The 25,533-nt window shown below is 40.9% G+C and overlaps 1 protein-coding gene across 1 annotated transcript in view; it reads left to right on the forward strand.

The window, feature by feature from the left end:
- LOC145392801 (uncharacterized) overlaps nucleotides 1-21,238 on the forward strand; it is a 38,677-nt gene extending 17,439 nt beyond the window's left edge. Inside the window, exons 8-22 of the mRNA XM_080267088.1 lie at nucleotides 2,453-2,613; nucleotides 2,897-3,010; nucleotides 3,744-3,878; nucleotides 5,770-5,880; nucleotides 7,991-8,226; nucleotides 10,360-10,986; nucleotides 11,724-11,887; nucleotides 12,366-12,504; nucleotides 13,707-13,959; nucleotides 14,173-14,386; nucleotides 14,930-15,062; nucleotides 15,954-16,083; nucleotides 17,448-17,573; nucleotides 17,959-18,101; nucleotides 18,650-21,238. Of these exons, the coding sequence (XP_080123214.1) occupies nucleotides 2,453-2,613; nucleotides 2,897-3,010; nucleotides 3,744-3,878; nucleotides 5,770-5,880; nucleotides 7,991-8,226; nucleotides 10,360-10,986; nucleotides 11,724-11,887; nucleotides 12,366-12,504; nucleotides 13,707-13,959; nucleotides 14,173-14,386; nucleotides 14,930-15,062; nucleotides 15,954-16,083; nucleotides 17,448-17,573; nucleotides 17,959-18,101; nucleotides 18,650-19,903 (3,940 nt within the window). The 3' untranslated portion in view covers nucleotides 19,904-21,238. The remainder of the gene's footprint in view (nucleotides 1-2,452; nucleotides 2,614-2,896; nucleotides 3,011-3,743; nucleotides 3,879-5,769; nucleotides 5,881-7,990; nucleotides 8,227-10,359; nucleotides 10,987-11,723; nucleotides 11,888-12,365; nucleotides 12,505-13,706; nucleotides 13,960-14,172; nucleotides 14,387-14,929; nucleotides 15,063-15,953; nucleotides 16,084-17,447; nucleotides 17,574-17,958; nucleotides 18,102-18,649) is intronic.
- Nucleotides 21,239-25,533: the final 4,295 nt, after the last annotated feature.

Genomic DNA, 25,533 nt, shown 5'->3' on the forward strand with positions numbered 1-25,533 from the left:
GGGGACACTAAAGAAAACTCATCACTCTCCTTTGCCAAAACTAAAACTCCACAATAAAGAAAACAGAGTGCCTGTAATTTTCACATAACTGTGTTAGGTCTGAAGACAGGAACATAGTGTGTATAACATTCCATGACAAACCTAGCTGTTTACAGAAGGGCTTGAACTCATTTTGCCAAGATGTGTGTATCCTTGATCCTGCAACCATAAAGCATAACCAGTGGCCCAGTAGACTAGTTGTCCCTTTTTACCCTCAAGATCATGACTTGTACTGTTGTGATCAAAAGTTTGCTGGCATTTCCTTTCAGAGTATGGTGATGGAGGGTATTAAGAGAAATATTTCTGTGTGGTAGCAGTATGAAACACACAACAAAACAGTATGAGACGAAAGGATACTGTCTGATGTTTGTGAGAAGGAAGGTTATTCTGTGATGTTAAGGGAGAAATTAGAAGTATACACAGCAGTACATATTGCTGGGAGAGGATTTTCAGTGTACATTTTCTTGCATTAGTACATGCACTGTGCATATGTATTGTACAGTACTGTACTGTAAATATGGCATAATATCAAATTTATGAATAGCAGCATTATACTGTGATAATGTTTAATAGGTTTGTTGATAAAACACATGAATAATGGAGTTATACCTTCCTTCCTCTTCTGTCATTCTTTCCTTCATTCGTTCCACTTCCTTCTGCCTGCGGGTGACTTTACACTCCCTCTTCTGCCTTTCCTTCCTTCATCCTTTCCCCTTCCTTCTGCCTATGGGTGACTCTACACTGCATGACAAGCCAAATGGCTTCCTGTACAGCAGGAAACCATTGACTATGCTGGATGGTAACCATAATACCAAATTATGGCACCAAGTGGTTTAGTGGGTAATTAAGGCTCTCCAATGTGATTGAACTGGTGCAGGTTTATATCCAAGAGGTGGTTTGGGTTTATTCCTCACATAATGCCACTCAGGGATGAGTGAGGCTGGTCACTCTCTTCTTAAATGTCAGGACCAACTTGCCTGGCCATGGGCTCCTATGCTTCTCATGGGGCAACACAGGATTGGATGATGGATGGATAATTCGTCTGCCAGTGTGGGTTTTTGTATCCTATGCTGTACAGTATTCCTGGCTTTGTGTCTTGTGACATAAGAAGCTCTTGAAAATGAAAGTTTCAATCTCCTATATTGTTTACTGTTGTCATTGCATTGAAATGTTTGTGTAGCTTGTATATAGGCTGAATGTAAATATATGTGCTTTTTGTGTGTTGTATATGCCTGACTGTGTGTTGCTTGTAATGAATATGTGCCGAGTGTTGTACAAGCACTTCTTATTATAAGTCAGAGATGCATCCCATTTTCAGAATATCATAATGTTTGCCATACAATTGGTAACATAAACTGGGAAAAATAAGCAAATAACTCTGTATTGGAGGTAGCTCTGGAGTATTGGTAGGCAAATTTTATGAATACAGTATTTTGAACTTGGGGAAAAACTATAAAACAAGATTACTTGTGATGAGGACTGAATGTTAATTTTAGTGTACAGAATAATTATGTGGTTTTATTGGTATTTTATTGTTTTATATCGTATATATCAATGGGAATAGGAGAACAAAAAGATGTTGATGTACAGTATTTTATTGAATGTTGCTTGCCCTGTACTGTGGTTGTCAGGAGTGTTGTACTGTAATGTGGTGTTGGAGTGGGTAGAGTGGTGGGCTGGGGACTGTAAGGTTGCTGGTTTGATTCCAGCTGATGTAGGGAGGAACAGCTTGTGGATTTGATTTGATACTGTGTTCATCATGTGACCCTACTGATATACCATAAAAGTATCCATTTCTAATACTATAAAATGCTATAACACCAGGTCAGAATATGATGCACCAAGCTTATCACCGTAAAGATGGTGGGTCTAAATGCTGAAGTGCAAGATGACATGTGATAGCTGCAGGGAATAGATCTCAGTGGTGTATCATAAATGGACTAAGGAGCTTAAAGTGGACGTACAGCCTATGTCCAGAGGCTTATACATCAAGAACAATCCCAGTAATGTGTTTTGTTTCACAGTACATCCCATGCTACCCATATTTGTTTCCCATTAAAAACGAAAATTACTGTACTTACAGGTAATCTCCTTTTTACATAGGTTCATTTTACAGAAAGCACAATTCCACATTATCTCAAGATATTTCTTTATGTGTTTGTCTAGACTTTTTTTAATTCATGGTTGTCTTGTAGTGTTGTTTGAGTTTAAGGAGACAAAACAGGAGGGATGTTGGAGTATCTCTTTGTGTACAAGCATAATTTTTGCAATTTTTACTTACTTTCATTTTACTTATTTTGTCTTGACAGACCTAATCCTTGCATTCCTAAGAGACTGCCTGTACCTTCCACCATGATGATTAAAAAGAATTCTTCCCACCATCTCCTGTATATTAATTCCTCATTACCTTCAGCATGGAGAGTGGGAAGTACACATGTATCTGCCCTGAGGGATACTTCGGACTCTTCTGCGAACACCTTAACCCCTGCCTCTCTGCTCCCTGTCGGAATGGAGCCCCTTGCACCAACCTTACTGACACTGAGTACTTCTGTGACTGTCCACCAGGGTACACAGGTATGCATGGAAGAGCTGTAGTAAAGCTTGTAAATTTATTTTTTAGCTGTTCAGTTTCTGTTGAGAAAGGTTGGTAAATTGTAATCATTGTAGTCATTTTCACCATTCTCCATCATTATTATCATTATTCTTAATACTATAATCATCATTAGTATCATCATCATGAGCACTGTATGCTTTATTCAGACTAACACCAGGCAAGTTATGTATCCTATCAGTCAAACCATTAACCGCTTTGTCCACACTGCTTCTCACCCTGCTTGCTTCCTTACATCACTGGCAGGCATTGACTGTGAGGTGAATGTTGATGAGTGTGGCAGCTCCCCATGCCTTAATGATGCCACCTGCATTGATGCCGTTGCTGCCTTCTCTTGTGCTTGCGCTCCTGGCTACACAGGTGAACAATAGGGTGTTTATTTGAAAGTTTTTGATATCTGGACAAGGCACTGTGTCCTGTGTGTTATGGTATCATGTGTATTTATTATTAGACATTTTATAGTTGTCTGTAACTCACTGTCAGGCAAGCCTCATTTATTTCTGACCCCATCAATTTGAGGGATCTCCTGTAAGCAAATTAGAATTCATAAGACAAAATATATTGCAAAGCTTGCCCTTTGTCAGAAAGGGTTGATACTTTGAGTACAGTGCTACCTTTCATATATTATGTTCTGCATGCTGCCAGATTATTTTTCACTGTAGAAGAAATCTCTCATACTGAAGGGGTTAGGTACCATCTACGTTAAATTCTTGTGTACAAGAATATTATGTATATTTGTGTGTTCTTACATTATATTGCTTTCTTTCACTGTGTAATTTTACAGCTTTTCTAGTTAAAGTAATTACTTTCTGTCCTCATTTTAAATCACTCGATGTGTAATAAATCAGAAAGAACCAGCTCCTTAGTTAGCAAAAGCAATACCAACAAATGAAATATTTCAACACCACCTTACCTCACCTCGTAAAACTTAACCTAACACAACCTTACCTAACCTAACTTAGTCTATCCTAACTCAGCCAGACCTAACCTAACCCATCTTGACCTAACCTATCCCATCCCAACCCAACCAAACTCAACCCAATACAGCACAACCCAACCCAGTCTAACTTAACTGTTTACTCTCTGGTGACAGGTGAGAAGTGCGAGATCGAAGTGAATGAATGTGCATCGAATCCGTGTGTACGAGGGGAATGCTTAGACTTGGTCAGTGACTTCTTCTGTGAGTGTCCAAGAGGATGGGGAGGCAAAACATGTGCCGTCGACCTTGGTGAGTGCCCTCTAGATTTGGTCCAGGATTAAAATCAGCTATGGTATCTGTCTGTGTATAATTTTAAGTCTGTCTATCTATATACCTGTCTACCTGTGAACTGTATCTATTTCTGTCTATTTATTTATCATCCAATCTGTCTTCATGTCTGTATGTCTGTCTCACTGTGTCTATATATTTGTCTAGCTGTCTGTCTGTCTACATATCCATTTATCTATTGATCTGTCAGTCTGTCTATCCATCCATCCATTTGCTGTATGCCCTGTGTGTGTATCTGTTGTATGTATCTTTTGATCAGTCTATCAATCTAGTTACCATTCATCTGTCTCTGTCTGCTGCATGCCAGTTCCACAGTGGCTGCAACAGAAATGCACCCAAGACATTCTTGTACTTCCTGCCACACCAACCCACCCTCCCTCATGAACTCCTTCATTCACTCTTTTTACATAGATCTTTCCCTGTGACTAACAGACTGCTTTTAACTCCTTTAGTATGATTTTTCTCTTCATTCATTACACTGTAGTTTTAAAGTGGATCTTGGTTGTTGCAGCTGAATTCTTTCCTCCATGCTTTACTGTACAGTGTTTGTTTTTATGATATTCTTGGGTAATAGTTTTGCCCCAGTTTATGTCTTGCTTCTTTAGTTATGGATTTAACATTTTTCTTGAACTTCTATATCGTGCTGCCCTTGTAAGAGATCTTGCAGTTTTACTTCAAATTATATCTTGCTTCCGTAGTCATGGATTTAACTTTGCATGCCTCTCCCAGTTTTGTAGGGTTGTATTCTAAGTGGCCTAGGAGATTTTGCATCATCTGCACCATAGTGATTTATTCTGCACATTACACCTCAATACTGTGTCCTCTTGTATGCTATGGATGCAGACTGTGTCAGTATTCAGATGATATGAATAACGTACAGGAGAATGTTAAGATGGACACCCAAACCCCGCAATATAATTGAATTACTATCTATCTATCTATCTATTGCAAAACACCTTAATCCCATAAGGGTTGGCCACAAACAAATTGCCTCCATGTTCCCCTGTCCCCCGCCATTTCACTGCCCCGCTCCCAGCTCACACCCCCATCTCTCATATACCTCTCCACCCCATCCCTCCATCTCATCCTTGGCCTCCCCCTCCCTCCCTCCACCTCACATACACTCTCCTCGTCAGTCTCTCACCCTCCATCCTCTCCACGTGGCCAAACCATCTCAGTGTGTTTCTCCTAATGCCTGAGTTACTTGAACGAAAAAATAATCAGATAATGATCAATCATATATTGAATGTAGGTATCATAGCTTTTCATCCATTCATCCATAATCCAGTCCTATATCACTCCATGAATAGGAACCTGGGGCTAGGTAAGTTGGTCCTGACATTTAAGATGAGAGTGACCATCCTCACTCATCCCCAAGAGGCATTACAGGAGCAGTAAACCTCAACCACCGTTTGGATATAAACCTACACAGGCTCAGTCCGATTAGAGCACCATAATTACCCACAAAACCACCAGACGCCATAATTTGGTTATATAGTTACCACCCAGCGTAGTAAATGGTTTCCTGGTGTACAGGAAACTGGCTTGTCATTCAGTGTACATGATGATCATATATAGAAAAAGGGTATTAGTGTATTAAGATCATAAACAAATAACCTAACAGGAGATGGTATAACAGGTATGAGTGTATTATGCAAAATAAATTGCTAAAGAAAAGAGTCTGCAAAGCCTCCCATGCCAACTGGAATACATCCCTTACAGTTATAAGTGGAGCAGCTTTTGTAGTGTACATTGCTTTACATAATGCTTTAATTTATCACTGCCTGGTGAGTGCTTAAGCAGGCACTATCTCTCTGGCACCTTTTTTCTTCATCGTGAGCTGCCCTTACAGACGAGTGTGCCTCTTCCCCCTGCCTCAATGGTGCCACATGCATCGATGGTCTGGCATCATACGTTTGTGACTGTGCCTTTGGTTACAGTGGCCAGACATGTGAGCTTCCAGGTAAGAGAACAGGTGCATGGATATGCTGTATCCTCATGGCTGGATGTACATCTGAGAAGGGAAAGAAGAAAGAAAAAAAATGGATTTTTTTATTTTTAAAATTTCATTTCTGTAATGGAAGCTGCACAAGCACGTAGAGATTTTCTCATGCAGACGCAGCAATGTTGTCCATGCATGATGGCATCAGATGATTCCATTACCATGTCATCTTTCACATCATAAAGCAGATGCATTTCATAATACCGTTTTGGTACACTACATTTATATAATTTCACTGTTATCTTTGAATTGACAGTTATGTAAATTAATAATGGCTGGAGACCGTAATACAGGACAGTAAACTTCTGCTATATGTCATCTTCAAGAATGTAGTGAAGATAAATTACTTACTGTCTGTATGAAATGAGTTACTTGAGATGAGCATGTGGAGTGACGTGGAGGGACAGGTTGACGAACGAAGAAGTGAAGGAACGTTGTGGGGTGGATGTGGATGTGGATGTGGTTGAGAAGAGTAGGAGAAATACACTGAGGTGGTTTGGACATGTGAAGAGAATGGAGAATGAAAGACTGACTAAGAGGGTGTATGTAGGTGAGGGAGAGGGAGGGGTAGACCGAGGATGAGGTGGAGGGATTGAGTTGAGAGGTATATGAGGGAGGGGGGGGTGAGTTGGGGGGAGGGTAGTCAAATGGTGGGTCACAGAGCGACTTGGAGGCGTTTTGTCTGCGGCCACGCTTTGCGGGATTAGGGCATCTGGCTATAGATAGATAGATAGGTAGATGAAACACAATTCCTTATAGTATTGTAGTTCATGTTACATCTCCTGATGCTTGATGACAACTAAGTCTTAAGAACTTGCTGTGTTTCATGTTGCTTTATACCACATCTTCATTAAATTGTAGAGAAGCACATGAGGTTATTTTTAGTTAAAAAATTTGTAATGTTGCTGCAGCTAACATCGTAATTGGTGACCTCTTCTTTGGCATTGCAGTCAACATGAACTGTTTTATTATTTTAACAAAATTAGCAACTGTTAATGCAGTGTCTCTTAGTTTAAGATAATGAGCTTATGAGTTTCATACTGCCTTTTAGTGTGGCAGTCTCATACCAGAGAAGAGTATGCTTTTGTTTTGTTTTTTCCCTGCATGTTGCTTGTTATTGACCCACATGCTGTCACATGAAATGCTTTATGGAGAACTACCTGTACTTTTCTGCTGTACAGCGACTTATGCAACTAATAAATCCCTTCAGTATGAGAGGCTTACCCTCAAGCTGGAAATTGTACCGTAATGTATCAGTGGCAGGAATGTACCACATTGTAATGTGGAGACATGAAAGTATCAAAGGGCATAGTGGAGAATGTTTCTGACCCATCTTTACAAAAGGATTCCCCAAAGCTGGAAGATATAGTCTGCTTCATGAACCCACTTGAAATGACACTCATGCTAATGGCCCTTGCTTAAGTGAAATTAAGTATAATGTAAAAAAAAAAAATAATAATAAATTCTGATTCTTGAACAGTATTATGGTGTTATGGATTTTAATTTCACAGTGCTCTGTTTTCTTTTTTCATTACCGGTAGAAGAAATTATTATTATTATTTTTTTTTTTTTCCTTTTAAGACACAACAGTTTCAGTTTTACATGGACTTTTTTAGGTATTGGACTCATACCTGAAGAGGGTTCAGGCCAGGCCAAAACTTTTGTCATCACAGTAAACACAACTTCATATATTGTACTGGTATAATGTCTTCTGTTATAGTGTTAATGTTTCAGGAACTTGATCCTTCATAGGCTTGGGCCTCAGTGATGCACAGTATTTTAATCTAGCTACTGCCATATGATTTTGTTTAGCTGAGGGAAACCTTTGCCTGCTAAGAGTGTTACTGATATGGCAGCTTTTTCAAAGCAAAGTTAGTTGAAGAGTGCAGTACCTCCAATGCTCTCATTTAAGTAGCTTCTTTGGTTTTATTTAAGCATGAGTCATGTTGTGCATTAGTTTTTCCTCTCCCACTGTCGGCCTCCACTTTCTCTGCAGCCGGCCGTTCTTTCCACCGCATGGACCGCCCCTCCCTGCCTGAGCCTCTCTACGTCTACCTTTCTCCCTGACCAGAGTTGTGCCCTGCCCACACCATCGTTCTCAGCACCGGTGAGTTCCACTGGCCAGCCACCCGTCATGGCCACTCCGTCTCCCTCGCCTGTCCATACGGTATCCGGGACACTGGGAGAGACAGTTTGACAGCAGGGTCTTCAATCAAGAGTTTTAATTCCCCAGTCAAGACCTCAATTTCCAAGAGTTCATCAAGAGATACAAATATCAGAGGTGCCCAAGAGACTCCTGGTGATCTCGTGAGGCATAACGGCGAGAAAGGATCATCCCACTCAGAGGTTACCCATGGGATCCGAGAGACAGCGGCGCAGTGGGAGGGTGGGGCATTCAGCATCAAGAGAAGAGCCAGGGATGTGGACATGCTCCATAGCGGCAGAAGCTATTCACCCACTTCTCGACTGGTATGGCCTTATAGCTTTCTTTTTTCTCTTTTTCCTTTTTTATTTCCTTGTATTAACCATTCAATATCGTGAGGACTTTTTGCAGTTTATTATTGCTGCCTCCAGACAGTTTTATGCAATTTAAGGTAAGATCTATCATACTGGATGAGTTAATGAGGGTTGTATCTAATCCATCCCAATTGAAAATTTTCTCTTAAGCTGATGAAAATTGCCTGAAGATACCAAGAATAATATGAAAGCATTTTATTAGAGTAAAGGTGCAAATGAAGTATTGATAAGCTTTTTGTTGTGATTATATGCATTGATAATGATGGAAGCTTCTCACTTACTTCTCAGCTCTTAGTTTTTCCTGTACTGTAATGATAAAGTTTCTTTTTCACTCATAAGGATTGATAAGTTGTCTTTATTGACTCAAGTAGTATAAATATAGTGCTCCATAGTGGCAGAAGTTTTTCACCTATCTTTTGGCAGGTATGTCTCTGTGGCATTGGTATTATCATAAATCACTTCCCTACCTCTTTCTCTCCTACTAAAGTTCTGGTCTGTGAATGTTATCAACACCATATGCAGTACATTCATAAATGCTTCCCTTTTTCTGTTTCAGACACTTCCTTCCTCTTGTTTCAGTCTCACTGATGTACTGTTCCACTCACATTTTCCAAGCCATATTCCAACCCATACACATTCTTAACAGCTTCTGTTAGTCCCTTCCTTTCTTCTCCTGTCTCCTTCATGAATATACTCTTTAACTTGCACTTTTTGTAATACATACAGACCATCTTTATTATGAGTTTGGTGTGTTTTCCAAAATTTCACTTTATTTTCATACAAATGGTATAGTAAATAGAGGATGCTGGCATATCAGTAATATAGGTAGCAGTGGAAATGTAGTAGGCAATTTTCCTGTAGTTTAATGAGAACTCAATAGAAAAAAAAAAAAAAAAAGGACAAAAAGGTGACTTGCACACAATACAACAAGGACTTTGCACGTCTCCCCAAATATTGGCATGTTTCCTAATCCATAGTTTTTAAAAGTGATGGTAATTATTAAGTTTAGTTGTGCAGCCTGGTTTATGGACATTACTCAGGCCAGACCAAGCAAGACCCAACCTGGCCATGATAACCACATACAACATCCTTAACTTTGGCATCCTTTAGCCCTAACCTTGGCAAAGGAAAAAAAAAAAGAATGCAACTTTCAATCTGTCTTTGCTTGTTGGCTCATTCCTGTAAGGGGTGGCCACAAACAGATTTCCTCCATCTCACTCAGTCCTCTGCCATTTGGCTGCCCTCCCTCCAGTTCATGTCCCCTTCCTTCATATATTTCTCCACTTCATCCTTCCTTCTCATCCTTGGTCTCCTCCTCCTCCTCCTCTTCCACTCTGCCTCACTCACATACACTCATCTAGTCAGTCTCTTTCACTATTGCCAGAATAACAACAATTAGTCTCACCACTTTCCTGCATTCATTGTCACTCCATCAGTATTTATACTTGTAATTGTTTCTGAGGATGTATATAGTGAAAAGTGTGAGAGTTAAGATTTTGTCCATTTTTACAGGAGAGTGCTCGGCAGGCAAGATATAGGATCATCTCTGAAAGCATCCGTGTGCACCGAAGGCCATTCCAGAGGAGGAAACAGCACCAGAGACAGCAGGATTGGGCTTGGCAAGGGGGACAAGAGGACGTAAGACACTTGAAGACAGGAGAGGAGTCAGAAGCTGAAAATCCATCAGAAGAATTGTCACATGGAAGATCGATATCAGGCTCGGGTAGGACAAGTCATTCACATCAAATGGGCAACAAACAGGTGTCTGAACAGCAAGCAAAAGGTAGACATGTACATCACACTCCAGCCAGTCCTGTTACTTTGGCAGAGAGTCATAGTGGAGCAGGATCTGTGGGTTCTCCTTCTAGTACTCAAGCTTCATACTATGAGCTTGAACAGAATTTAAGAAACCCACACTTTCAGACCAAATCAGTCAGAGAACAGTACGAGCAAGTAAGGAGGGAGGAGAAACTTGTTGAAGAGCTTGAGAGGGAATTAGATTTGGGTCAGCCAAGTAGTGATCACTTTGGAATTCCTGAAGACAAGCCATCTGAGCTGACATGGAGGTCTAGTAGCCATCCTGAACCAAGACAGAGTGAAGGAGATGGTGATGGGAGTGGGGAAAGGGCATTTGCTGATGGACAAAACAGTGAACCAGGGATACAGTCTGGACTAAGAACAAATTGGGAGATGGTGGGAGGCATGTCAGAGAGCCTTCGCCCTCATATCCAGGAAAAAAGGAAGTTAAAGAACCCCTTGGCAGGAAAGGAAGACCAGCAAGTTTACATAAAGACCAGCATGCCACCATCTCCATCACCACTTATGGCAGTTGGGGCAGTGAGGTCATGTGTTTTGCAACCCAGTGGTATAGTAGCCTGGGAGGAACCCATCACAGCAGTGTGCCGGGAAAAGTCTGCACAGGAAGCAGAAGAGATGGCAAAAGGTGTGGCCTCTCTGACAGCTTCCCCTGCCTCTGTTGACTCACAGATGTTTGCTGAGGCTGCCCAGCAGCTGTCCCAGATCGTGACACATGCCCTCAGTGATCCTTCAGTAAGTATTACACTCTTTGGCTTTAACCATTCCTCTGTGATAATTTGTATTTAGATTTTTTATTCATGTAAACGTGAGATGATGATGATGATGGTGATGATGAAGAACTCCAAATGGCGATATTCAGGATAGAAACTTTGTGTGGTTAAAGGGTGAACTCCTTCAGTACCATATGAGGCATTACCACAAGGCACTGTTGTACTGAAGGAGTTAATGGTGAATACTTCTAGTACCTTCATTATGAGAGGTGTGTGAGGTGGAGTCAAGATTGTGGGGGCTTGCACAGTGTTTGAAGGACTGTCTGACCCACTTCATTGGGTTTATTGTTGATAGTTTTCCTACTTTCGTACTTTCTTTTTTCTAGTTTCAGGAACATACCTTACCCCATTTATAGGTGGAACAGGTCAGAATGATGATGTAATAAAGTCATTTTCTTGTGGCAAAACTGAAACTAAAAAGACCCACTGGATTTAAAAGGTTAAAGGTTTGATGTTCATCATCCTCATAATCATCCGGACCTCCATTCCCACCCTAGGGCAGGGTGAGGAGTAGCAACATCCAGACAGCCTCAGTTTGCCCAATGCAGTGGGCCACACTTCCATTCATCCATCATATGGGTAGGTGGGGGTGCCCATCATCCACTCACTCTAAATCTAAATTATGGCAGATGTTTTGGAAAGCCTTGGAGGGCCCAATACCTGCCCAGGGCCCCAACCTTGAATGCTTTGATGTTGCAGGTGGCAAATAGTATGGTGAATGCTCTGAGCAACATGATGGCAGTGAATGATTCAGTGGTGGCAGCTGGGGACCAGAGTGGCAATGTTACCTCACAGCTTGTCGACACCATCAATACCTTCACAAGCAATGTCCAGCTTGATGTTGGCAATTCTGTGCAGCTCAGGTAAGATGATGTTGCTTGCCTCTAGTACAGTAATGATTGTTTTTTTTATTATATTCTTCCTACTTCATAACAGTTATACTTAGGAGAGACTTAACAATGAAAATTGACAAGTTGGTGCAGTTAAGGTAAGATATACATGTCACTGGTTGGACTTAGGTTGCCAATTCTGGTTGATTATATTCAGTGTGGGAGAGAGATAGTTGTTGTACACAGTATAGCCTAAGGTACTGACCAGAATATCATATAGGTCCCTTGAGCTTCGTAAAATAATTAGGTAATATCAAGAGTAGAATAGAAACGTCATCATCACAGTGAAGGGGTTAGTGGAATAACATCATACAGAGATTGCCTCATTGTACAGTAGCTTACTAAAAAAAAAAGGGGGTGGCATCATCATAATGAAAAGGCAGAGCATTTTCCTGTGTTTCCCTCCTGTGTATTTTATAAAGAGGTGATGTTGATACTGGTGGATTTACAGGTCAGAGAATTTGATAGTGGAAGCGAGGTTGGTTGAATCTACGCTGAGCGACAACATCACCTTCCTTCCGGGCCAAGACACATCCCCCCATGCCAGACATAGACGCACACTCAACTCAGCTGATGAGCCTGAGGAAAAGGTTATTGTAGATTGGTGCTGTTGTTCTTTGTAGTAGTTTGTTGTTGTTGATGTTGTTGTTATTGTTATTATTGTTGCTGAGGCCTCAGGCTCATCTCCTTCTCCAGGATTCTCTCACCCTCTTTTTGTGGGATGAGGTGGGAACTGAGGGACAATTAATTTAACTGAGCAGGATTATATCAGCATCACTGTGAGAAGTACATAGTGTGGATCAGAGGTATATTGTTGAATCAGTGGTACTATATATTGTTATCTTCAATGTGTATGGGCCCTGGGCTGGGTCACTGTAATCTAAAATACTTAAATGTAGATGACCCACTTACTCCTGAGGTGGCAGTGTGATTTAAAAAAATTAAAATTGCCATTTAGGATTTATTTATTTATTTATTTTGTACATGGCTTTGTCTTCACACTGGCTGGAACATCCTAACCACTGAATTACCATAATGTAATTTATAATCAGTCATACTTCATAGTTCTCCTGTTTCATGTTTTTTCTTTTCTTACTCTCTGGACCTTATTTCGCCCCATCCTTAGGTGGGAAAATGATGTCAGGATGATAATGATAATGATGATGATGACTGACCTTAAGGACAACTTGTGGTCACAGTGGTAAGGCAATAGAGTCGACAGTGAAGGCTGTGCCATACTGCAGTGGTTCACACCTTCAAGAGCTGACTGGAGGTTTTTCTTTCATTTAAAATGCTGCTAAGAAAGTAGGTCGATCATCTGTGACATAAATGTTCTGGACTATTGTAGCCTAGTACAGTAAAAGTCTTGTAATCCAAATGGCAGAGGTCTGAGGGTCTTTCAGACCACTGGTTTTTTCGGACTACTGTATTGGGAGGGACTTCTGAAAACATTAGAAATATGTACATGATAAACAAACACTTAAAATGATATGGGTTATTGTTTTACTTACTGGAAATGCATAGAACTGTAGATGAATAGTTGGAGGCAGGTACATCCAAGTGAAAGAGTAAGTCCAAGCCAGATAAATCCTTAGATAAAGGCCAGAAAAATTTGAAAAAGGTCCAGGAAAAAAACAAAAAATTTCACATTGAAGAATATGGAGTATTGGGATATTCTGATTATTAGTGGTCAGATTGGAGGACTTTACTGTATATGGCTGCACATTCTCTGAAAGGGGTGATATAGAATTGGTTGTGACCATTTATTTTTCTTTTTTTCACTTCTTTTTAGGAACCATTCCTGACCCTGCCTCTGCAAGTGCTGAAGCTGGCAGGAACAGAGAATGTGAGACTTGAATTTGTGTCTTACTCCAGTGACAAGTTCTTCAAGAGTCAGCAAGGGTCAGGCCTTCCCATCATCGCTGCCCGTGTCACCAATACTACCATCAGCAACTTGAGTGAGCCGGTCCTCTACCACATACCTATTAATGACCGAGGGGACAACTCTGCCTTCCAGCCACTATGTGTCTTTTGGGATGAAAAAGGTATAGGTATTCCTTTCTTAGTTGATGGGATAAGTGAACTAGTTATTATCAGCATCATCACTATAACCCAGTTTCCAGATATCATTCAGGGTTGTTTTAAATGAAGGATTCCTTGTGTTGTGTAAAGCAGTCTAAACACAGTGGAGTGACTGAAGTAGAGAGAGAGCAAGAGAACTAGTCTTCACATCATTCACACAACATCATTTTCAACAGTGCGTGAGTGGTCGCAAGTAGGGTTGGAGACAGTAGAGGTAGATGGCATGACCACATGCCAGGCCCGCCACCTCACTGCCTTCTCCATCATCCTGGACCCAGTACCCTCCAAGCTGGGCTACCATGCTACTCCTCTTTCTGTCATCACTTATGTTGGACTTGCACTTAGTACAGCAGGACTCCTTGCAACTGTGGCCACTTATGCATTGTTTCGGTGGGTTTATGTTGTTTCTCTGTCATTGTTTTTTTATTGTTATTGCTGCTGTAGTTGTTATCACCCAGGATCATCTAGAAGTAAACTTCTGTTGCTGTTATCACGAATATTGTACTCATACAGTATAGCAGGACCCCTTGCAACTGTAGCTGCTTATGCATTGTTTTGCTAGGTTTGTGTTCATGTCAATCATTGTTGTTGTTGTCACTAGGCCCCAGGATCATCTAGACATAAATCTCTCTCTCTCTCTCTCTCAATTACCATTTGCATTGGACTTACACTCCAGAATCCCATGCAACTGTGGCTGTTTTTTGTGCTATAGTTCTTATGGACCTTTAAATGTGTGTAGGCATTTAGGTCTCTTTCTGTTATTATCTAAATTGTACTCCTGCTATGTATGTCTGGACTCCAAGTGACTGGCTGCTTGTATGATGTTTCAAGATTAAAACATGTTGCTATAGATAGGGAAAGAGAAGTAGACAGATAGAAGAGGAGTTAAGTCAACAATAATATCTCCTTAACTCACTCCCTGTCTTCAAGCAGGACCCTGAACCGTGACCGCAGTGGTAAGGTTGTGGTGAACCTGTCACTGGCACTGCTGCTGCTCAACCTGGTGTTCCTGGCAGCATCACTGCTCAAACCTCCATCCCTCACCTGTACATCCCTCGCTGCTGTGGTTAGTTTGTGTGTGTGTGTGTGTGTGCATGCATGCGTGCATCTCTCTCTCTCTCTCATTGACCCTACCTCTTCTTCTTCCTGTTCCTCTTAAGTATCTCTTACCCCTTCTTCCATGTACCATGCCCTCTGTCTCATTACTCAGTTCTCTCATTTCTCACTCTATTCCATCTCTCCATGTAAGTCTCTGTCTCTGTCTTTTGATTCTTACTGGCCTTACCTCTGTTTGTAAAGAAAAAGCAATAATAATATAATCTGTTTGCTACTTCCAGCCTGGTTTTCTAGTAGATTCACCATATAGTTACAGTGAGACTTTACTGTGCTCTGCAGTATACAAATTCAAAACGAATGCCTTGTAATAAATAGTATTCCAGTAGGCCTAATGTTATCGATGCTGGTAGTATTGGCACATGCATTCTGTCCCAACATTTCTCTCAGTGCACAAGTTTTTCATAATACACTGCAGTATTAAAGATGCATGTGGTCTAAAGTGCCTCTTAGGCCAAAGATCACGCAGGTTCAAATTCCCCAAATGATTTTTTATCATGTTATGCCATAAATTTATAAGTTAGTCACTTACCCTTAAACATTATGAACTGTTATAACTTCCATGGGGTACCTGTATTTTGAAATTAAATGTTTATTGTTATTTCTATGGTGTGTATCTGCTTTTTTGACTATTGGGTATGTTTATGTGAAGCTACATATTGTGATGACAATTTTTGGCACATCACATAGAGCCATGATTCTGGGGGCTTGTATGATGAGTGAATGGAAGCTTGGCCCATTAGACTGGGCAAACTTGGGCTGTGTGGATGTTGCTACTCCTCACCCTGCCTTAGGGTGGGAAAGGAGGTCTGGATGATGATGATGATTTATTTGCTTCCATCAGCTTCACTATCTGGTGGTGTCAGCATTTGCCTGGATGTTAGTGGAAGCTGCCAACATGTACCAGCTACTCATCACCGTCTTTGCATCATCAGAGACTCACTTCATGGCCAAGAGAGTTGTGGCTGCATGGGGTGAGTTTTTTTTTTTATTTATTTTTTTTTAAGTAAGATTTTTGCATTTTTAAAATTACTGTTTGTTGTCTTTTAGTCTGTTCATCTGTCTTATATTTTGTGTATCTTAAGATGTATATATTTTACAGTATTGTCTTCCTGCCCATCTCACTGTCTATTATTATTTTTCACTGTTCTCTAATGGTCTCTTGTTATATCCATTGTCTGTCTGGTAGCCTATTCTGAGCATCTTATGAATGATGTACCTTGTGTGTCTGCATTTCTACCTTTCACTGGTCTGTTATACTACTGGGTATGTATCTTGGTATGTTATCTTGTCTCTCATATGGTCAGTCTCCAGTTAACCTTCCAGATAATTTTCCTTTTTTGACATGCTCTTTGCTATTAGGCCTAGAGTAAATGACCAAATGAGTGCCTGTTGAAGTTCCATTGCTGCCTTAGCTAATGGGCCAGTTTTGCCCAACTTACATCACCAGTGGTATGAGGTACTGTATTTTGAAACACATTCATGACTTGGGCCACTCCAAATGCTTGCTGATGGAGGCAGATGCAGGCAGGAGTTGTGCCTCACTGTAACCCATACAGTTTCCCATAATGAATGTGGGCAGGTGCAAGTGAGAACTTCTTTGGGTTATAGTGATGCAAAACTCCTACCTGCATAATATGGCAGTTGGTGTGGGTATGTTTTTGTATTGTAATAAGAGATAAATGTGTAGCCTGAAGAGAAGAATGTTGAGTATGTTAACCTCGTCTCTATTATGATATACTTAATATGTAGGCTGCTACTAGGTGATTTTATTTAAGTTGTAAATGATCTCTGATGTTAATACTGTCACCATTAACCCTTTCATAGTCAGGAGGCTTCTAGTATTGTATTCCAACTAATGTCAGACAGTTTTATTCAGCAGAGAGTGAGTCATAGGAGACTGAGAGTATTAGGGTATTGTTTGCAGACAAGACCTGGTAGGAAAGAAGTGCTAGGGGGCCATTTAAGTTGGAAAGAATACATACTTAAGTGTATGTGTGTTGTAGTAGTAGTAATTGCAACCTCATGCTGAGCTGAATATGAACCCAGTGGGCAGTAGGCTTCAGTTCCTCTTCTAATGTAGTCCACCACCTTCATTTTGGGGGATAGGGAACTACAGTAACTGAGAGATGTTTGTATAACCAGCTAGTTGCTCTCAATGGTTATATCAGTGCCACCACATGAAGGCATCCTTCTCCAGCATCAGTGTGTATGTACCAGTATGCAGAGGTGAAGTAGTAAGGAAGAGGTGCAAGCAAGCCTTCTATGTGGATGAAAATATGGGCCTAACTGTGTATGTGTTGAACCAGTTTGCATCCTTCCTCCTTTCCCATCCCAGGTCTGCCAGTGGTGCCAGTGGTGTGTGCGTTGGTATGGGATGTGGGTGTGTACGGTGATGTCACTCATGGCTACTGTGTCATCAGTCCTCTGCCCAACCCAGCCGTATATTACTCCACATACCTTGGTCAGTAGCCATATTTTTCAGTTTACGTACTACAGTATATATGTACAACATGTAAGGGTATTAAATAAACTCTGGTGATGACTCTTCAGATATATGGAATGAACACTTACAGGTATCATGTAGTATCTTGTTTGTCTGTCAAGCACTACAAGTTTCACAAGAAGTTAGTATCTGTTAGCCTACATTTTGCATTCTAGAACTTTTTCATTCAGTAAAGTGCTAGCCTGTCACCTTGGGTAATTTTTACATGTAGTTTAATGCCTCTTTATTAGGGAGAGTGAGAAATTTATTGCTTTTTTTGTGGGGTTGTGGAGGAGAGGAAATATTCCTCATCTGGCCAGTATATTACCAGATTTGCTGCTAAAGATACCCTATTGTTGCTCAGGTCCAATCTGCTGTGTGCTGTTGGTGAATTGTGTGGTGTTTGTGATGGTGACACGTGTGTTGTGTCAGCGCCGACCACACTCACACAAACCAAAGTCCCCACCCAGCTCACCCAAGAAGCAGTTCCCTGTCACTTTGGCCCAGGTAAAGTTGGGGTCAGACTGTTTCAGTGTATTATATATCCATCAATTTATTTGTATGTTTGTATTTGTCTATTGAAGAAAATACAAATAATCTGACTGTAGGCCTAGACTTAACAGTCCATTTCCTGAGGCCCATCAGTCATGCACATCCACTTGGCCACTAAAACTGAGCTGTTCATGTTACAACATTTTAGCATTATCATAACCAGGACTGCAATGATGGTATCAATACTGGTGATTATTGGCAAGTCAATGAATCTTGTGGAATACTATTTATAGTTGCTTTATCACATTAAAGATACTCAAATTATTCCCAGAACAGTAATGAAATTAAAAATATGTAATTTTGAATCTTCAAAATATTCTTTGAATCATAGTAACATTAAAAGAAGTCATTGTACAGTACTAAAGAATTCAAAGAGCCAGAAATCAAGACCTCTTAATTTGAGTCAGCCTGACAGATTTAATTTAAAAGACTCTTAAAGTATGATCTTGCTGTGATGCTGTGTCTCTGTTCAGCTAAGTGTAAGATTCCACTTCCTTCCCTAGATACGTGGTGCAGTAACAGTAGTGGCTTTGCTTGGAGTAACTTGGGTGGCCGGGGCTTTGAGTGTGGGTGGAGCACGCCTCACCCTCCAGTATATCTTCTGCCTGGCCACCCCACTGCAGGGTCTCGTTATATTTGTGGTGCGAGTGGCCCAGCACCCGGAGGCCCGTACTGCTTGGCTCACCCTTCTTACTACAGGGAAACTCAGGCGACGACCGCCCACAACCGTCACCAACCTCACACTCTCATCAGGACACACACACTCAACCTCCTCTTCTGCTCTTACTCCTCTCAAGAGCCTCACTTCCTCCAGAATCTCACCAAGGACCTCCATCAAGTCATCACTTTCCAGCCAGAGGAATGGTTCAGCCCGACGCAGCAGCAAGAGTGGAGGCGGACGCAGGCATTCCCACCAGGAAGGGTCAGGAACTAGGAAGTCCAGCATGGGCAGACTCTTCTCCAGCCTCGTGAATCGCATGAACAGCAGCGAGATGGAACAGGGGAAGGGTTCTGGTATGGATGTTGAAAAATCTCCTTCTGCTCATACCACCAAGCCAGCAACTAATAATGCTGCTCCTCTCACGCTGCCTGTCAATGATTATCCAAGAATACCTCTGGAAGAACCATACATAAATGAACTTGCTTCTCAGAATCTTTCCAGTAATAAAAGAAGACCACAGTCAATGATTCTTCTGCGGACAGACAGTCATGGTGGTATTTCAATGAATCAGTCATCTGTCATTCCCCAGGACTTCATTAAGTCACATGTTGCACAGCTGCCTGACAATTTGGTACAACGGGAGCTTTTGGAATCAGGAATCCCCTCATCCATGATCCCAAGAAGGTCCCTTGGCTCCCTTGTTCTGCTCCCCCAGAGTAAAGAAGGAGATGATTCATCCTGGCACTTTGTTCGCCCTCCTCCCGATGGGCGAAGTGAGCCTGCTTGTGATAGTGAGAATGAGCCCCCCTTTAGTCCCTCCTGTACAAAAATAAAGAATAGGAGGGACAGTAATCCACTTGCAGAGTCAGTTGGAGCAGGTGAGAGAGACAGAAAATCCACTTGTGTAGTTCTGGCTGGGCAAAGAGTGGCAACAACAAATCAGCCTCCTTTCTCAGGCGAGCACAAAGGAGTGTTGATAAGAGCCAACAGTGAGCTACATGTGGGCTCTCCCCTGATACACCCGACAGACTTGCGACGCTCCACCTCTGTGTACACTTTAGGTGAGTGGGAAGACCCCAGAGCATCACTTGCCTGAAGTGTTGATCCTGTGCCACATTTATAATTTAAGGAGACTGTAGTACTTTTGGAATCAGCAAGTGAAGTGCTTAATGGTGGTCAAGTTATTGGCACTCCTCAGATGGAGTGATGACCAAGCATATGTTCAATTCCCCAAGGTGCCCAGAGGTTATCATGTTATTCTATCATGGGAAGTAGGCAGGTCATCTGCCCTTAAAGTATACTGGACTACTGTAGCCTAGCCTCGGGTGCTTACCCCTCTAAGGGGTTAATACAGGATTGGGTGATGCTGTTTTAAGCTAAATATAGTTTGGAGGTGGACAATAAATAGTAAGTGATGTTGTGTTCATTTCATTTAGACAGTCATTTCTAAAGACTAATGCAATGTTGTACTTCTGTTAAATAACAACAGTCCATAGCATCTTACTTGTGACTTGTATGCAGTGTACAATGTGTTTACCATCTGATAAAAAACAGTCCTTCATTGTTGGTTATACAAATGGTAATGAACATCCTTGGGCGGGAAAAGGAGTTTGGGATGATGGTGATGGTGGTGGTGAATATATACAGTAGTCATAAGAAAATATGTGTCTGGCTGCTGCTTGTGTAGTGAAGGAAGATTACTGGTACCAAGAATCTTGTAATAAGTTGCCAAGTACCTTTTTGAACACTGAAGATCAAGTAAAGAATGAACAAAAGTTACATAACCAGCTGTATAAAGTGTATGTAATGTACAATAGCACTATGTATTATGGTTTTGTTTGAGTATATAATATTAATGATTTCCTTACAGATGTTTTCTAGTACAGGTATATTGCAGTTTAGAGAAAATTAGCTAATACAGTAGATGGGTTTTGTTTTTTAATCAATCTCATATCAGTGAATTATCCTTCATAGCATTGAAGATAAGAACTGAATATAACACACAGCAGTGTTCTAATTAGCACTGTTGATGTACAGAAAGTATTTATACCAGTACTCACATAAGCAAAATACCTGTACAGTACATTATATTTCTGTATTTATATGGTACTGTGTTCGAGAAACTGTAGATATGGAATAATAGATGTGTGTGTGTGTGTGTGTGTGTATTTTTCCCTAGCACTCAAATGTAGGAATGAAAGTACATGTCTACGTGAAAAGTGAGTGAGTGAGTGAGTGAATGAGTCAGAGGATAAGTGATTCAATGTGGAAGTGAGTGAATGATTTACCAGATGCCAAAGTTACTAAGGGACTCATTATTTTTTTAGTTGCCTATGATGCTTTTTGAAATACAGTATATATCATGAATGTCCTACATATTGTACTGAATAGGCTTTGTCACAGGGAGGAGAATGACCTGACATATGCATATTAATCCCCTCAGTTCAAGAAGATCTACAGTACCTAATCTGAATGAAATTGTCCAACAGCAGTAGGATTACTAAGAAAAGTTGTCTTTAAGGTACATGGGTTAAGGGCAGTTGTTTCTAATCCTCAGTTCAAGAGGTATTTTTGAAGCCAAATAAAAGTATCCAGCGCTGTCAGAATACAAGGAAAAGATGCCACTTAGGTTAGAAATTACTAACACATATGATGTTCAAGAAAATAGATGTACGAGTAGAAAGAAGTACACAGCAGATGGTGGTAATCTGATCTGGTAAATTAGAACTGATGATTAAATGTTGTTGTTCTTATTAGCTCATTCTTATATATGTCAGGACCAACTGCCTAGCCCCGGTCTCCTATGCTCCTCATGGGGCAACGTAGGATTGGTTGATGGATGGATGGATTATATATTTTCAAAGTATGATGTGTTTAGCATGGTTGCTATCCCGTCTTATAGTGGGAAAAATTATTGGGATGATAAGATAAAGGTTGGACAGATGCTGTGAGATGATCACTTATGATTCTTGTCACTGTAACTTAGGCTCATGAGCATGTGGCAAGTTATCCACCCATTGGCCTAGAATACAAGGTCACTGCATCATCCAGGTTGTTACATTTACCTTACTGAGGTATTATTGATGGTGAAGCAACATGATTTAGACTGATTCTTAACCCTTTGAATGAAGAAAAATCCCTCAACTGAACTTGAAAATGTATTACAGCAGTAAAAGGATTAATTTAGGTAGTTTTAACCCATCGTCAAAAATTTTCCCAGTTGAACCGAATCACCAGTAACAAGAGTCAGTGCATCTACAACAGGGAGGAGATAAAACTAAGACTGCAACAGTAAAGGATTTAGCTACATGTCAGATTCTGATAATTTCTGCACCTGTATTGTGTTCACTGTGTGCTCTGAAGGGTTACACAGCATATCTTAGCAGCTATTCACTTCTGCCTCTTGTTGTATACATACAACAGGAAGTCCTTGTTTTAAGTCACCTTTTTTCCTGTTAGTTTTTTTGTATGAAGTCTATAGTATATGATAGGAAAATTCATTATTTACCCTTTTAGTGTGAATATTTTTTGTTTAGTACTCTATTCCATATTCTTGCTATCTCCATGTATTTTTTTAAATGGAGAGATTTGAGGTAGACCTAATTAATCCTTTCATTACTAGGGCACTCCCATAAGCTAATATAATGTCTGGTAGAAGCAAGAATAAAATGTACAAAGATGTAACCATATTGAATGGGTTAATGTTTCAGTGCAACCTATATTTCTGATCTGCCAGTTCCCCCAATTACAGTAACTGTACATATTTTTTGGATAAAATTTTCATATTTTGGAGGCCTTGACTTACTTTGAGGACTGCCTGTACTGTTATGATGCTAATTTAGGGAAGAGTTTTATTACTAAATGTAAGCTGAATCAAAATGCTGCTGGAGTGTCAAAATATCCTGCAAGAAACTAGTCTGTGTGCCCCACCAGCAAGTGTTGAGGCCATGTTGTGAATGTAAGTTAGTTTTAATTATTGTATTATCAAGGGCCATATTCTAGGTAGCACAGTAGGCCTCATAGCACCTCTTCCTCACTTATTTAGTTTACTTATACATTTTCATCCTCTCGTACATTACTGAGGCAAGCTGTCAGTACTGAAAATTTATACCATAAAATCATAAAAGGGAATATCTGTGTATTAGTAGTAGTACCAACAGTAGTACTGTACAGTAGTGGTAATTGTTGTTCTAGCCCCACATTCATCCAATTGTGAATCCAGTGGACTTTATGCTGAAGTCAGCCCTTTCATGCAGTCACAGTCCTCTTTTGGAGGGATAGGGAGGGAGCTGAGAAATGTTTGTATAACTGTGCGGCTTCACCATTCAGTCATATATGTGCCACTACATGAAGGTATACCTCATCAACACCAGAATTTCATTGTAAAATAGACAACTAGTCACTAAGAAAAAATTGTTACAAAGTTTCCTGTGCCACATAGAATACAGTGGTAAGTGTCATCGGGCTGTGTTCTTGTGGGTCTTGGAATCTCTCTGACATCTCATCTATACCAGTTTAATTCTGCCTGTGGTCACATAGAGACACTGCAGGATAAAAAACTGGGTGAAAAAATCTGGAGAATGAATGTGAGGGATAGGGAACCAGTAGGTACACCTAAGATGCTTGGGATGAGGTCCTGCAAAATGGTCTCAGGGTTAAGGGATTGAATAGAGATGCATGGAGACCTGCCATCAGGGGAACAAAACTAACACTTGCAAGCATGTAGAAAACCTTTCAAAATATGACATGCAAATATTCTTTAGTACTGAATTCAATTTACTATACAAATTATGTTATATTAAAAGGATATGAATTGCATGCAAGAGAATATTAGGGCATAATGTGCAGAATTAATTACTAAAGTCCTATCCATACGAGCGGGCAGTGCCCAACTGGCAAACATTGTTACCAAATCACTTTCCACACAACGCTGTACTTTTAGCTTTAAGTGTTCTGCATTGGTTCTTACTGTAACTCATCTTGTAGTACTGCACTCAGTTTTACCAGCACCTACTCAGGCCGCTGCCTGACTTCGACTGCCCAACCGCTGCCTGGTCTGCCGTGTGGACAGCGAAGCAGGTGTGACCGGTGGTGGCCACAGCCCGCCGGGAACTGCTCGATCTGGTAACACTGCTAAAGAAGTGGGTGATATATGCTCAGTGGGCAGTGCCCTGGCAGGCACTGCCGCTCACGTGGACAAGGCATAAGGGTTAGAGGTGCTTGAGTCTTTAAAGTTATATGTCAATATGGCCCACCATCTTGGTTCAGGGACTGGCAGCCTGTTTTGTTTTATATTCAGTTCTTTATTAACATTTTTTACAATATCATGTTTTGGACAATAGCACTGGTGTGAAAATATATTTTATTTATTTTTTAGAGCTTTAGAAGTACATCCAAGTACTATTTAACAGCATGTGGCTTTATCTGAACCAAGATGACTTTCATTATAATTGTATACTGTACAGTGCGTAATATATCTGTGAATGACTATGAATAAAAAGTATGGTTGTATAAATGCTGAGTACAATATTAATTACTGCAGTTAGAATCCTCCACCATCCACTCATTGATTGGAATGCCACCTTCAAGAGTGACAAGTCAAATGGTTCCCTGAACACCAGGAAAACATTTATTGTGCTGGGTGGTAACCATGTATGGTAACCAACAAATGGACATTTGCTGGCCTAATGGGTTCAGTCACTCTGATTAGATGTGGTTAATGTACACAAGGAAAGTTTGGGTTTCTTGGTCATGTAAAGCCACTCAAGGGAAAGTAACTAATTATCTTGCCTTAAAGGGTCCATAACCAGATGCCTTAATCCCAGAAGGGGTAGCCACAAATAAATCATCTTCATTTTGCCCTGTCTTCATCCATCAGAGTACTTCTCTCCAGCTCACATCCTCACTCATACCCCTCCACCCTATGCATCCTGCTAATTCTCTGTCTCTCTCCCATTCCCTTCCCATCCACGTCATGGACATACACTCTTCTTGTCAGTCTCTCATTCTCCATTCTTTCTGCCTGGCCTCATCATCTAAAGGTCTGTCTGTCTATCTGTCTATTGCCAGACGCCTTAATCCCTTATATGTGGTGGCCACAAACAATCGCCTCCACGTCACCCTGTCCCCTGCCATTTCACTGCCCTGCTCTCAATTCACACACCCCTCTCTCATATACCTCTCCATTCCATCCCTCCATCTCATCCTTGGCCTTCCCCTCCCTCCCTTCCCCTCCACCTCACTCACATACACTCTCCTCATCAATCTCTCACTCTCCATCCTTTCCACATGGCCAAACCACCTCAGTGTGTTTCTCCTAATGCTTCCTATCACATCCACACCACAACACTCCTTCACATCCTCATTTGTCAGTCTATCTCTCCATGTGAGAGACAGACTGACAAATGAGGAGAGAGACAGACTGACAAATGAGGATGTATTTTCCTAATGCTTTCCAGCAAATCTGCATCAGCATTACAGTGCTCCTTCATTTCATCTATATGTTTGCCTCTCTATGGAACTCCTCTCTCTCTTGATTTGTGTCTCTCCAACAGAATCCAAGCTTCATTTCTATAAATTAGAAAGAGCTGAGAATCGGTGGTGGGTGGTGGCGACCATCATCCACTCAAGATGTAGTGCTGCCTACTTCTTCCTTAGCCTTTATCATTTTTTTTCTGTGCCTGCCCTCCTCCCTTCCTATTTCTCCCATGTTTCCTGTCACTTATT

The sequence above is a fragment of the Coenobita brevimanus genome, chromosome 23 (genome assembly GCF_032717465.1).
Source record: "Coenobita brevimanus isolate Jiangsu-jjx chromosome 23, ASM3271746v2, whole genome shotgun sequence".
In the NCBI taxonomy this organism is placed as follows: Eukaryota; Metazoa; Arthropoda; class Malacostraca; order Decapoda; family Coenobitidae; genus Coenobita; species Coenobita brevimanus.